The following is a 14,164-nucleotide window of genomic DNA, read 5'->3' as shown; positions in this document are numbered from 1 at the left end:
ATGCTGCTCCCGGCAAACACTTGGGAGCCGTGCCAGCTCCGGTGCTTTTTATAGTTCTCCCTGGCTGTGTCGAACAGCAAAACTTAGAAACCCCCAGTACGCGGAGCCAGGAACGCCAATAACCCCCAGGACAGGGTGGCCGGGGGGGGTCCCACGCTGGCTGCCCCCCTGCTTGGACAGAAAGTCCTTGTCAAATTCCCCTCGTCAAGAGGCCAGACAGTGCCGGGGGGCAGAGGCCAGGCCAGAGCATGGCTTTGCCGTGCAGCTTTACCGTTGCTTTATTAATCGAGAAGGCGAAACTCCATTAGTCACGCTCGTTAATGCCCGGCCCTCCAGTGCGCTTGCACCAGCCAGAGTCCTCGTGGCCGCGGGGAGCGAGGACGGGGTGGGAGACGCAGCAAGGTTGGGGAATGGGGAGCCTGTGCTGCCTGCTGGGGGGGCTGGATTAGACCCCCTTCCTGGCCCAGTGATGGGTCTGGCTTCTCCAGCAAGCCCCGAGCACCCACCAAGCCCCAAAGCAGGCTGGAGTGTGGGGAGCAGCTCCATCAGATGATGCACCGAGCACCCAAACCTGGCTCTACCGCTCCACTGGAGGATGCACGGACCACCTGAAATCACTGGAAGGTCCCCCCCCCATCATCCCCTGCCTCAAGCCCTCCACCTGGGTGACGAGGGCCGGCATCCCACCACCGTCCCCTCCGCTCAGCCCACCTCTCCTCCCAGCGTTCCTACTCCCTCGTGAAGCAGTAGGTGCCGTAAGTCCGCAGCTCCTTGCTGGGAAAGCCGAAGCTGCGGACGCCGGGGTCCGGCAGCCCCCCGCAGCGTTCGCGGGGGGTGATGATAGGGTACCGCACGCTGCCGTCTGCCAGCCACCCCCCGTTGCAGAGATCCAGCTGGGAAAACTTCCAGGCAGAGTAGAGCTGCCCCACTTTGGCGATGGCAGCCCCGTGGTTGCGGCATGCTTGCCCGGCCTCCTTGAAGTTCAGGTGGCCCCGGATGAAGAAGACCTCGCCTGGGGGTGGATGGGGACACGGTGGGTGAGCGGCCACCACGGATAACCTGGGAACAACCCCAGCCCGGCTGCAAATCCGGGTGGGCATCGGGGTTCGGTGGGAGGGACGGGGGACCCCAGCACTACCTTGAAGAGCAGAGGTGAAGCAGAAAGCATCGAATCGGTCCTTCTGCTTGTCCCTGGCCCCGTAGGTCCGGACACCCGGCAGGAGGAGGCGGCCGCCGCACGGCTCCCGCGAATTGATGATGGGGTAGTGGACAGTCCCGTCGAGAATCCAGCCGGCGTTGCACCAGTCCAGACCCTCCGTCCAGGCTGCGGAGCAAGAGGCGGTTCAGCACTGACACTTCCCTCCTCCCTGCTCCCGTGCCCAGCGAGGCACATTTTGGGGGCGGATGAGGTTTTTTTAATCTTGGATGCTTCACCTTTGTAGAGCTGCTGGTAGGTGGCGAGGCGGGAGTCCTGCTGCTCGCAGGCTCGCTTGGCTTCATGGTAGTTGAATTTGTAGCGCCCGTTGCTGGGCTGGTAGGGGAAGACAACGCCTGGGGGACAGAGACAGGGACGGAGGGTGAAGGAGATGCTCTCCCCGAGGAGGCTTTGGCTTATCATCCCCAGGGATTTGGTGCTGATGATAAGGCTGGGGCGCAGGGGACACGAGGGGTGGAGGCACCCCATGGACCCCCTGTCCAGTCCGGGGTCCCCTCTCCACTCTCCCCCATATCCTTGGGGGATGTGGTGGGAGGGAGCCCAGCCTCACCTTCAAGGTACAGCGTGAGTGAGACGCTCTCATCCTCCAGCCCGTTGACGAGCTGGCAGCGGTAGCATCCCTCGTCCTCCAGAGCCACGTCGGTGATGGTGAGCGAGGCATCGTAGCGGTGGCTGTGCCGCAGGTGCACCCGAGGGCTCAGCGGCCCGTAGTTCTTGTGGTACAGCCCGTTGGTGATGATGATGATGTTCTCCCGGTAGTTGGCTGGCTCCACCTTGCTCCACTTCACCCGGTAGTTGCGGGGCAGGGCTCGCAGGACACAGGGCAGGGTGGCCGTGGCACCCCTCTGCGTGTGCACCGCGGTGTGGAGGGGCTCCAGCAGGTACTGCAGGCGTGGGGGGGCTGCGGCACACCTGGGCAGCCTCAGCGTCGGCTCATGGTGGAGCCTTGCTGTGGCCCCACCACCCCTTCAACCCGATGACCATCACTGGCATCTCCAGCCTGGTTTCCATCACCCATCCTGACCCCTTTTCCCTGCTCCTGCAACCCCTGGGATGTACAGCTCAGCCCCTGCCCTGGCTGGACACCCCCACCCCCAGCATCACCTCCCTCCTCCAGTCCCTAGTCCTCCCCCCAGGCCCTGCTCCCTACCCGGGCTCCCCGTCGGCCGCTGGAAGATGCTTGATGCCGGGGGTGCTGCCAAGAGCCAGAGGGAGCCAAGCAGGAGAAGCTGGTGCATCCTTAGAGCTGGGGGGACGATGGTGCCTGGGGGGAAGCGCAGGGGTCAGGCACCCTGGCTTCGGTGGGGACTGGAGGACGTGGCGGGGGACATCTGCAGGTCTTGCTGCTGGGGATGCCATGGGGCCGACGGATGGCCCTGCCCCGTTGGGGGCTCACCGACATTTACTGTGCAAAGGGGACATCCCCTCGCAGGAGGCCGAGCCAAGAGAATGTGCCTCCCCTCCTCCCCGGCACCCCGCACCTCTTACCGTCCCCAGCCACGTCCTCCGGGGAGCCACCGTTCCCATCCAACGCCTCCAGCACCCGCCGCGACCCGTCTCCGTCACAGCCGCCCCATCGTGGGGCCAAGGGCTCTGGAAAGGTCAAAGCTGCGTCGCAGTGCTGCCGGGAAGAGGGGACACGGAGACGCAGGAGGCGGCGAGCAGGTGCTCCCAGCCAGCCCCTGCCCTGTCACCGTCCCGGCGCTGGCAGCGTCCCCGCAGCCCTGCGGCCTCGTGGTCCCTCGGTGCCTGCTCCCATGGCGTGCGGGAGCGGCGAGCGCCGGCCGTGCCCTCGCTCCCTGCCCTGTCACCGTCTCTTCCCGCTTTCTTCTCTTTTTCCACCCCCCCCAACACCTCCCCGAGGAACGCACGGGGAGGAGGAAGCACAATTTCCCATTGTGAGTGTCTTTCTCTTTATTGTTCTGCTCGGCAAAACAGCACCCGGCTAACAAACATCCCTTTATTTGCAGACCACAGCATTGGGGAATTCAGGGAAAATGCAGCACCGCACAGGGCTCCGGCAGCCCCTCGGGCCGGCAAAGCCTTCCCTCGGCATCGGCCCCCCGTGCTCCCGCAGACGTCAGGGAAATGGTTAATTTCATGGCCCCTTCTTCAAGTCTCCAGAGGGGGGGGATGCTGCTCCCATCCTTCCTGGCTCCTGCGGGTTGTGCAAGGGGGGTCCAGCCACTCTTGCGTCCCACCGGCCTTATCCTGCCCTGCAAAAAGGCATCGGAGAGGCTTCCCCATCGTCACCTTGGGGCCGGGATGCTGCCGGGAGCAAAACAAGGCCACACAATGGGGCTGTGTTCTGGGCTCCCTTATCTTCTCCCTCCCCCAGGGTCCATCTCCAGGGATGGAGGAAGCTCTTCTCAAAGGAAACACAAGACAAGCAGCGTCTGTCCCCAGCACCAAAGGACACAGTGATCCCGGCTTCGCCGTGGCACGCACGGCACAGAAAACAAACCTCCCTGGGGGGAAGCGGCGCTGGGGTGTGCACTGGCTCCCCGGCCCCTTGCCCCCAGCCCGCTCCCAGCCCCTGTTCAGATTTGGCTGCTTGTACGGAGGGGTTAGTGCAATAACCTGCCCTCACTCTGATGCCAGCAGGCTGGACTGGAAGCCTGTGAGGTCCTCCCACCTCAAAATAATCAGTGTTTTGGCTTATTTTAATGGGCAAAATATGGCCAGAGCTTTTCTCTCCCCACGCAGAGAAAGGCTGAGCAGCAGCAGCACTGCACGTTCCTCTCCCGCAGCTCCCCACAGTTACGTGTGGGTCTGTGGCTGTTCAGAGAGCATCCACGATCCCCCTCCATCACACTCCCTGCTCCTTCCCATGCCCACGGTGGCAAAAGCGGACCCCGACCCCTCCCAGCAGCGCCTGGCCCCGGGCAGTGGCTCGGGGCTCCTCGGCTGGAGGATGCTGTTTCCCAGCTCCGTGGTACCACCAACAAGCTGAGTTGTTTCGTGCATTTTTCCCAAGTGAAGGCAATAGCTACACCCCTCGGCTCCCACAAAACCACAGCCTGAAGCAGGACACTTGCCGGGGCCTCCAAAAGTGACTCATTCCCTTTCCCCATCCCGTTGGCGTCAGGGCATGACCCCAGCCCGATGCTGCTGATCTGAGATCATAATTTGGCCTCGTGCTGCGGAAAGGAGTTACTGGAGCCACTTCCCAAATGCAGGCTGTTCTACTTCTCGGCTCCTTTTCCCTTCCTCTCCCTTTTTGGGCTTTGTACCCGCTCTTGGTGCGTTACAAACACCTCTCTGCAAAAGCAGAAGCAGCCAAAGAAAAGCAAAGGAAACCCTCGTGTTCCAGCCCCCCCAACCTCTCCTGGCACGGGTTGCTGACAGCACCCCCTGACTCTGCTCCCCACCCGTGATTTTCAAGGCTCGGCTTCTCCTCCTCCTCCCCACAGATAACCTCTTCACCGAAGTCCCCCTGAACCATCATTTTTCCCACTGACTCGGTAGTTTAAACCTGGCTTTGCTGAGCTTGCTGGAGCCCCGCACCTCTGCAGCGGGTCAGTCCCACTGTGTTCGCTGCACCACCTCCCGTCCCCTCTGGCTGACCTGATCCCCCCAAACCATCACATTTCTCCTGTGCCAAACCTCCGGGAAGGTTGAAACCTCGGGCATCCCCCAGCCACAGCTCTCCCTGCAGGTCAAATCCCACCCTGACCCTCTGGCGCGCAGCCGAGATGGATGCAGGCACCAAAAGCCCCCCGTGGTCCCCCAGCACAGGCAGCCCAAGCTCCCTGAAGTGGCAAAACCAGGTGCCGAGGCGTGCCGGGGCAGCCAGCCCCGGGGTTTCCGTGTTGGCAGCACCATCCTGCTCCCGGCCGGCTCTTCCGCCCTTGGGAAGTACCGAGGCGAAGGCAGGACCTGGCAGCGGCCCGGGCAGGCGGAGTTTGCAGCTCCAGCGCGCTTCTCCTCGTGTCTCCCCGATTTCGGGGGGGGTTTGACTGTCCCGGCCACCCCACAACATGCCTGAGCACACTGCTGCCTCAAGGCTCCGGCTCTCCGGGCTGTGCTTCCTCCTTCAAATCCTCACCATCATCCTTTTTGCCGTCTTTGTCCGGTACAGCCCAGAGAGCAGCCCTGGCCTCTGCTCCCAGCAGCTGAACTGCAGCTGGAGAAACCAGGACTCGGGTTTTCAGCACCCCCGTGAGTACCCCCGGCCCCGGGTGGGTGCAGAGAGCGGCTCTACCTGGTCCCCAGGCATTGCTGGGGGGGGTGACACGGGATGTCACCGTGTTAGCTCCAAGCTGCAGACCTGTCACACCGTCCAGCTCTAGTTTGGACTCCAGAGTAAAACAGAGGAGGGGGAACATCAAGCCATAGGGTTGGGGTACCGATGCATCCTCCCGAGGAGGGGTTGGTGGGTGGAAAGCGGACGTGCTGCAAGGATTTCCCACATGCTTGGGCAAAGCTAGGCTGGAAACAGGGATATTTGGGTCTAGGACATGCGTTTCAGCAGCTGGAGCGCAGAGGGGATCACTCGGTGCAGTGATAAACCTGGGATTATCCTCCCATCCGCAGGCATGGAGCACGGCAGCTGCTCCTGCCACTTTGGGGTCTGCAAAGCTTCCCAGTGAGAAGTTTTGCGGTGCCAAGGGATTTGCACCAAGCCCCTTCCACAGAGGATTCAGCTCCCTCGGTGCGGCCACGGTGGCTAACGCGGGGTTGGGGCTCTGCACCCGCCGGGAGCATCCTCCTGCGTGTCGGGCATCGCTGCAAAACTCATCCTTGGCTGGGGGATGAGGGCTTGGCCCCGGCTTTTCCGAGGCAAGGCAGGCGATTCGAAAGGCACCTCCGCAGCGCCGTGGCCGAGGGAGGGGAGCTGAGCCCAGCCGGGCTGCCCGGCAGGCAGCAGGCAGGTTCTCCCGGTTTCGCCTGCCCACATCACCCCACCCGGCGCAGGCAGTGACTCACGGCTCCGGCGCATGGGGAAGGATGGGACACAGCTCTCGGCATGGCTGAGGGGTGCAAAGGGCATTTAGCCCCAGCGAAAATCAGCTCCCTCCTCCTCTGATTTGCCACCAAATGGTACTAGACTGGTCCCATTTTTCTGTTCACTCTTCTGGTCCTCTTGTCCCATGAAGCAGGACGTGATGTTTTCAGGAGCAGCGGAGAGGTCCCGGGGGGTGGCTGACGTCTCAGACCCACCTTCATGCTGGTGTGATGGGTGCAGATGGCTCTCGGCCACCCCAAGAGGTTTCTGGGCTGCAGGGTGAACCACGTGCATGTACCGAGGTGTCTGCACAGGGCGGCTGTAAAGAGGGTGGCCAGGAGCCACTACAAAGGGTGTCGGGGGCCACGCCAGGCGTATATGGCTTTACCTGGCGTATATGGCTTTACCCGTCACTAGCACAAGCAGCAACCGCTCATGTTCTCTGCTGGAGATCTCCAAGGGAGATCCAAGGGCAGATCCACCACGGTTCCAGAGACACGTGGGTGGAGCAAGGCTGATTTATATCAGCTGAAGCCTTCAGCTCCCCCAAACCTGTTCGAGCAGGGGGTGGCTGCGCCCCCTCATGGGGACCAGCAGGCAGGGGGGTGGCTGCCTGCCCTTGATGCCTCCAGACCCATCCTTCTGCCTCTCCTCCACCAGGTTTCCGGGATGTCCACCTCCAAGCTCTCCTTGGCTTCGGGCTCCTCATGGCCTTCCTCGGCCGCTATGGGCCCGGCAGCGTGGCCATCAGCATCCTCATCGTGGCCTTCGCCGTCCAGTGGGCCGTATTGATCCAGGGGTTTTTATACTTCTTCCTGAATGGCAAAATTTATGTGGGAGCTCAGAGGTAAGGCGGGAGGGAGCTGCTGCTTCCCAGCCGTCATCGTCCCAGGCCCAACCCTGGCACACTGGCTCCCTCCTCTGTAAAACTCGCAGCTCTGCTTTGGAGGAGGGTTATGAGGACAAGTAGGACCAGGCTTCTGGGTTATTTGCGTACCACACTAGTGAGGGCCATGCGGGTACTGCCCCACGCTACAGGAGGCATTCAGGGGGGCACACCGGCCCCCACCTGCCTCAAGCTCAGCTGTCCCTTTGTCACCAACACCGCAAGGCTCGGGCTGCCTGTTCAGCTTGCAGGGGCGGTGGGACGCAGGGTCTGGGCTGCAGGCTCAGCTCCCGTCCCCCCCTCAAACCCTGCTCTCCCCAGCTCCCGCGCTCCCCCCCCAGCAGCGCTGGGTCCAGCCCCACGCCTTCCCTCTCCTTCCCAGCATGGTCAGTGCCGACTTCTGCACCGCAGCCGTTCTGGTCTCCTCCGGGGCTCTTCTGGGCAGGGTAAACCCCATCCAGATGCTGCTGCTGACCCTGCTGGGAGTCACCCTCTTCGCTCTCAACGAATACATCCTGCTCAGTCTCATGGGGGTGAGTCACTGTTTGGGGGGAGCCCACCAGAAAGGGGGTAAACATGGGTTTAGGCTCCTCCTGTCAAGACCCGCCTTATCTGTAGAGACAAACCCCGCTTCCTGCACAGCATTTTTCTGTACTCTCCAGGTAAGCGACAGCGGGGGTTCCTTGACCGTCCACACCTTTGGTGCTTATTTTGGCTTGTTGGTTTCACGGATCTTGCACCAGCCCCACAGGGACAAGAGGAAAGAGCAGCAGGACGCGGGGCACCAGCCAGATGTCTTTGCTGTGGTCGGTATGGGAGCTCAAATCCTCCAACGCCGGAGTCACAGACATGGTCACCAACATTAGGACAGTGTGGCTGTGGCTTTGACCAGCAGAGCCCTGCAAACCATCAAGGGCAGAGGTTTTCCACCTCCCGGGGGGCCTGTCCTAGGGCTACACCACACTCTCCAGGAAAAAGCTTTTCCTCGAGTCCAACCCGAGCCTCCCGCACTGCAAGCTGCAGCCGCTGGCATCTCTTGGTACTAGCAAGAAGTTTCTTTCCCATGAGGGATCAACCCCAACATCAAAACCTGCCTGTTCCCCTTCCCCGCAGGAACCATCTACCTGTGGATCTTCTGGCCCAGCTTCACCTCAGCCACCACAGCCCGTGACAACACGGAGCCCTGGGCACTGCTCAATGCGTACTTCTCGCTGGCGGCGAGCACCCTGGCCACCTTTGTCCTCTCGCCTGTCCTCTACGAGGAGAGCACCCTGCGGATGGTAGGTCCTCCCCCGGGACAAACCCAAGTCTCGTGAACAGCCCAAGTCCTGTCCTACAGGGATGGCGAGCATGAATACACCCGGGGCAAAAGGGGATGCCCGTTAGGCTTTCTTAGGTTCGTTAAGACCCAGTTTGATACCCGAGGAAGCCCAACCCCGCCCCCAGGCCCCATACTGGTGCCCTCCATGCGGCCAATTCCCCCCTACCATGCCTTGTTCCATCAGGTTCAGATCCAGGATGCCACCTTGGCCAGCGTGGCCATGATGGGTATGGCTGGGGAGATGCTCGTCACCCCCTTCGGGGCCCTCAGCGCAGGGTTTCTGGCCGGCCTGATCCCCCCACTCGGCTTCAGATTCCTCACGGTGAGTCGCCCCGGCACAGCCGAGGACACCAGTCCCAGCTCAGGGGAGCACCCTGCTTTGACAACTTGAAGCTCCCAAACCTTCAAACCCCGAGCTGCAGCGCAGCCTCCCTGGGCAAGCAATGCCCGTCCGAACCCCGGCTCCTCCTTAACGCTCTCTCCAGCCCGTCCTGCGCTCCAGGCTGAAAACCCAGGACACATGTGGGGTTCACAACATCCACGGGCTGCCGGGGATCCTGGGTGCCTTGCTGGGGACGCTGCTGGCGGCACTGGCCACTGCAGATGCTTATGGTGGCAGGTGAGAAGAGCCGGATTTAGGGGTGCCAGTGACCCCACGCACCAAACTGGGGCCACCACAACCCCTGAAATCGAGGATGCTCCGTGCACCCTCCGTTACAGCAACCACATTTCCCTGCCCAGGAGAACAAGCTCCCCAAAAACCTGTCTCCTGTTTGCAGACTGGAGCTCGTGTTCCCGCTGGTGGCCCAGGGCAGCCGGACAGCCAGCGACCAGGCGCTCTGCCAGCTCTGCGCCCTGCCCGTCACCCTGCTGCTCGCCGCGCTCGGGGGCAGCCTCACGGGTGAGTTTAGCCTCCGGGTGGGATGGGATGGAGGCTGCGAAGGGATATTGATGGATTTGGGGGAAAAACCAGGAGCAGCCCCAAAGCAGACCCTCCCTATCAGCTGGGGGGGGGGGGGTCAGAGCCCGGCAGTGCTCGGCGCTGCGCAAACCCGCCCCTCGGGGCCGAGGCTGGGGCTCCCCCCGGGGCCGGGGCCGGGGCTCCCCCCGGGGCCGGGGCTCCCCGCAGCCCAGCCCAGCGCTGCCGCTAGATGTCAGGGGAAGCCCGGCGAGAGGAGCCGGGCTGGACCGGCCGCCCGGCTCTCAGCCGCCCTCGCCCGGCTTTCGGCATCCTCAGGAGCCGTCCTGCAAATGAAGGGGCTGAGGTCTCCCTCGGACACGCGGTACCTGGAAAACACGGTCCTCTGGGAGGTAAAGCGGGGGTGGGGTTGCTGGTAAAAAAGGGGTTTACGGGGCTCAGGCAGCTGCAGGGGTTGGATGCTCCTTCCCTGGCTGCCTGTGCCCTGCCTCCTCTAGCAGCAGCGTTTGGGGTGGGACACGGCTTAATTAAAGCCCCCCAGGTCCTCCCCCATCCAGTCCTGATTTGCCCCGAGCAGGGCCCATTTCTGCCCCTCTCCGTGTCTCTGCGTCTTCCTCCGCAGGTGGCTGAGGAAGGATGCGACCCTGGGGCGAGCAGAAAGGAGCTGGGCACCAGCACCTTGGTGTAATGACCCCGACCCCTCGGTGAGGTCCTGCACCACCGGGCTCAACCCTCTGCCGGCATTGCCAGGGCTGGGCAGCTTCTGGCAGCCTGAATTTCCCAGCAGCCTGCTCTGGAGACAGCCAGCCTGGTCCCCATGTGGGGCCCAGCTCCTGGTCCCAAAGGTTTTGGGAGCAGCCGGGTGCCCACGGGCCTTTGCAGGGTGAAGAGGTGCTGCAGTGGTATGGGTGCTTGCAGTGGGAGCGGCCCGGCTTGCTCCAGGGACGCCTCAGGGTGTCCAGACTTGGCTCAGTCTCTGCTCCGTGCCTCAGTTTCCCCATCCATTGCTTTCCAAAGAGAGGAAGGCAATGAGGGGGCTGTGTTGGGGAAGGGGTGTACCAGGCTCCACAGAGAGCAGCAAAGACTTGCTACGGACACTTTTGCACACAACAATTAAATCATATAGATCTTTTGTAGCTTTAGGATTTGCCAGTGAATTCACACAGCACCTGCCTGGCTTTGCTGGCTGAGTTTCCTTCAGGTTTCCTTCAGGGGAGGAAAGCAAAGCCCCCGGGACCCCCCTTCACCCTAAAGACGGATGCTGTGGGTTTCACCGTTGTTCCATCCCCGCCATCGTCCCCCCACCGAGGGGGGTACCCTCCTGGAGCCGTGGCCACCAGAGGGTGCGACAGCCCTGAGCAACCAGCACCCAGGGGCAAGAGCAGGGTGACACCGGGGTCCCCAGCACAGGGGTGACCCCTGCCTTCCCCTTACCACCCATCGCCTTGCACCGGGGACTTGGCCAGGCCAAGAAAAAGCCCCCCTCCTCAAAGCAGGAGAGTGCCCCGCAGCACTCAGCCCTGTTGGGAGAGGGATGTTCCCCTGGCCATTGCAGTCCCCAGGTCCCCCTGCTCTCCAGGACCCCCAGCAGCACCCAGCACCCCGGCTCCACATGCCCCCACCCCGAGAGGCTCTCACCCTGCCTGCCTGCCCTGGGTGTGGGCAGCAGCCCCCAAACCTCCTGCCCAGGAGCTCGTTCGAGCACCCTGGGACCGTGGCAGCTCGAGCGAAGCCAAGGCGGGTCCTGCAGCACCTGGAGCAAGGGTGCAGCCCCAAAGGGCTGCCGGAGGGGCGATGGTGGCTGTGCTGGGGGTCCCCAGTGGGAGGAGGCCTGGGGGGGACCCACCTCTCGGGAGCCCAGGGGCGGCTGCCAGACGCTTTCACACCTCCGGCGCCAGACTCCGGCGCTTGCCATGTGGGGTTCCCGCAGGCACAGGGGTCCCCAGCTGCCAGCACCATCCCCCGGGGAGGGGGCCACATCCCCATCCTTCGCAGAGGGGTCAGGGGGCCCAGGGCCAGCGCAGTGAGGTTTGGGGTGAGCGATTCGCTACCCAACCAAAGTGGCCGCATTCAGGACCATCTTGTTTTAATACGTGTAGCCGTTGAAACACAAAGGTTTTTTAAAATGATTGCATCAAAGAGGCAAAAAGTGAATAAAAGTCATTTGGGTGCAGGCTGCCCATAAAACATCACTTTTAAACAGGGCTTTTTATCCTTTCTAAAAGGAATTAAATCAAATGAGAGAAAACCTGGAGTGTGAAGCATTGCTCTGCAGCAGAAATTCAAGACGACTCACTTTGGTATAAATCAAACCATTCACTTTAACTTTTCCAGTTTCAGTTTGCTACAGAAAACCTGGCGAAATCAACATATCTGCTAAACGCTTTGGGGCCACTGAATTTCCACGACAAAACACAGACAAGCGGGCCACGCAGCTCCATTCCCCGGGGAGGGTTTCTGCTGTCCCTGCTCCGCGCAGAGACCCCAGCCCCACTCCACGCTTGGGTGGCGGGGGGGGGGACACACACGTGCCACGTGCCCACGTCCCCGTGGCATGCACCGCTCCCCGGGGCCGCATTAGAGGAGGGATGCGAGAGGGAGAAGCGACACGACGGCTGGTGCCCCAGCAAGGGGGTGCCAGGCTCCAGTCGCCACCCCCCAGCCTGGGGTGCGGGGCTCACCCCCGGCCCCGCGCCACCCCCTCCCACCTCTCCTCCTCTTTCCCAGGCAGCCCCTTTCCCCTTTTTGATCTCCTCGCAGCACGTTTCAAAAGCAACCCACTGCGACGGGAAGAAAAGCCCCTCCAGTGAGATCATTGCGAGACCCCCAGACGTAGGGGTCGGGTGTGAAATGGACCTCCCTCCTCCTCCCCTCGCCCGGCCTCCCGTCCCCTCTGAAAGGCTGTTATGTTTTGTAATCGGATTAGGGGAGCCCTGCGCCCTCCCCGCTCCCATTTACCAGTGCAACCAGCTTGCGCGCCGCCACTCTCCCCGCAGATTGTTTAAGCGAGCCGGGCGCGAGCGGAGAGCTCGCCCGGGCAGCGGCGAGGGTAGCTTCGGACGGCGAGAGCCTGAAAGGTTTAGTCAGCGAACAAATTGCTTCTCTGTAGGGGCCGTTTTCTTCCCAAGTTGAACATAATGATGGCAGTTTGGCGAACAGATGGTGCAGCTAAGCAGATAATCCCGGCAGCCCGGGGAGAGGCAGCACCGGCTCTGCCCGCAGCTCCGGGGGCCCGTCCCGGGACAGGCGGCTCGTGGCAGCGGCTGGGCGATTGCACCCCGGCGGGCCGTGAGGAGCTTGGGCGAGCACCCCACCTTCACGCCTCTTCTGCTTCGAGGGTGGTTTGGGTGCCGGATGCCGCTCGTGCCTCAGTTTCCCCAGCCCTGCAGGGAGGTCTCTGCTCCGTCACTTTGCAAAGCAGGGCTCGCCCTCAGATCGCAGCCTGACGCGGGGAGATGTGCTGCGAGACACCGCTTTCCCTGCACAGGAGCAAAGGACAGCTGAGGAAAGCTCATTTTATTCTCATTTTCCTATTTTGCCTCTCTCTCCAACAACATTCAAGATGTGGAAAGACTTGGAGAAGAAATCCTGCCAGCTTGCAGGGTGCACCATGTGCGTGTGTCAGGCTCAGGGATGCTGGGACCTGCCTGCTAAACAAGCCTTTATTTGAAATACATCAGCAGGAAAAGCCCAAGGCCCCACCAGCACAACGCAGGCACGGGAGGGCACGGGCACATCTGCGTGGAGCGAGCCCTGCCCGCCTGCCCGTGCCACGCTGGCACCAGGGACCCCTTCCCCGTGCCGCGGGGCTCTCGCAGCCCGCAGGACATGCTCCAGACGTACCACGCTGCATCCCTGCTTCCAGGGGGGATTCGTTTAATTCATGTTCCCCCCCACCACCACCCGCCAGCCTTGTCCCCTGAGAGCCCTGACTCTGACAGCTCCCTTGCCCTCTCCTGCGGCAGCCCAGCTGCCAAGAGACCTGCCTAAATCACCTCTTGCTAATGCAGGAGCTCAATCAGCTGCTCAAAGGGTGTTTTACAAGGAAAAGCAATAACAGCATCTATCTGTTACAGCTGGGGAAACTAAGGCACACAAAGAAGCGCCCGAGAGTCCACTGGAATTAGAGGCAGGACAAAGCCTGGGCTCCCGGAGCTCCCGGCGTACGTGTCCTTACACATCCGCAGCCCCCACCGCCTCCCCACCCCCAGGAACAGCTGATGCCATGTGCTGTTTGATAGAAAGCCAGCTAATCATCTTTCCCACCTTCGTTAGAGTGTGAATCATTATCCGAGCGACACCTGTAAAGCTCCTTGTCAGACGAGGCTGGTGCACACGTCTAATAATGGGCACCATATGGGAGAGGGAAGGCTCAGGAGAGGAGCAGGGGCCCGACCATCCCCGTGCCAAACAAAGGGCAGTGCCCAACGGCTTCCCATCGCGGCACAGCATCGCCAGCACCAGCGCTGGGCCGTTTGGAAGTCCAGCAGCGCTGGGCCATGGCAAGGGAAGAGCCCAGGCCGCGCTGGCAGCGGAGGGAGAGCCACCGCTCGCGGTACTAAACGTCTCTGTAACTCCCCACGCAGCCCCTGCCCTTTGGGGAAGGACCTGACAAAAGCAAACCACAGTTTGAGCATGCAGGTTGAAGGCAGGAGAGCCGTCGAGACCCGCAGTGTGCCCAAAGCCAGGCACCCCAAATCCGCCGAGGCACACCCCGCCGTGCCCCGGAGCATCCTCTCGCTGCCAGCCCAGCAGAGGCCACCCATGGGTGCGGATGAAGCCTCGCGGGACCCGCGGGTTATACGGTGACGGGGAGGACACAGCATGAGTTAGAGATGGGTCCCTGCGTTGGGGCTGATCCAGAGGCCCCCCAG

The 14,164-nt window shown here is 62.2% G+C and overlaps 2 protein-coding genes across 11 annotated transcripts; one reads left to right on the top strand and one right to left on the bottom strand.

Annotated features, from left to right (window-relative positions):
* Nucleotides 1–256: 256 nt before the first annotated feature.
* Nucleotides 257–3,047, bottom strand: HAPLN2 (hyaluronan and proteoglycan link protein 2). Its single transcript, XM_075075098.1, has 6 exons — nt 2,705–3,047; nt 2,367–2,480; nt 1,767–2,117; nt 1,435–1,551; nt 1,139–1,324; nt 257–1,012 (listed from the first exon to the last, which is right to left on the bottom strand). The coding sequence occupies exons 2-6, from the start codon at nt 2,452–2,454 to the stop codon at nt 729–731; spliced, it is 1,026 nt and encodes a 341-aa protein (XP_074931199.1). The 5' UTR covers nt 2,455–2,480; nt 2,705–3,047; the 3' UTR covers nt 257–728.
* A 75-nt stretch (nt 3,048–3,122) lies between these two features.
* Nucleotides 3,123–11,528, top strand: RHBG (Rh family B glycoprotein). 10 transcript variants are annotated; one of them, XM_075075095.1, is made up of 11 exons: nt 3,123–5,377; nt 6,825–7,011; nt 7,433–7,583; nt 7,794–7,860; nt 8,164–8,330; nt 8,556–8,693; nt 8,857–8,990; nt 9,151–9,272; nt 9,609–9,682; nt 9,913–9,994; nt 10,173–10,424. In XM_075075095.1, exons 1-10 carry the CDS (start codon nt 5,197–5,199, stop codon nt 9,976–9,978), a joined length of 1,287 nt encoding a protein of 428 aa, XP_074931196.1. In that variant the 5' UTR covers nt 3,123–5,196; the 3' UTR covers nt 9,979–9,994; nt 10,173–10,424. The 10 variants fall into 10 exon arrangements, with proteins under 10 accessions (XP_074931196.1, XP_074931193.1, XP_074931192.1 ...); XM_075075092.1 differs by having other exon boundaries at nt 7,713–7,860; XM_075075091.1 differs by having other exon boundaries at nt 7,713–7,860; nt 9,913–10,463.
* Nucleotides 11,529–14,164: the final 2,636 nt, after the last annotated feature.

Source organism: Phalacrocorax aristotelis, chromosome 25 (assembly GCF_949628215.1).
Source record: "Phalacrocorax aristotelis chromosome 25, bGulAri2.1, whole genome shotgun sequence".
NCBI classification, from domain to species: Eukaryota; Metazoa; Chordata; class Aves; order Suliformes; family Phalacrocoracidae; genus Phalacrocorax; species Phalacrocorax aristotelis.
This window is presented reverse-complemented; position numbering and strand designations above follow the sequence as displayed.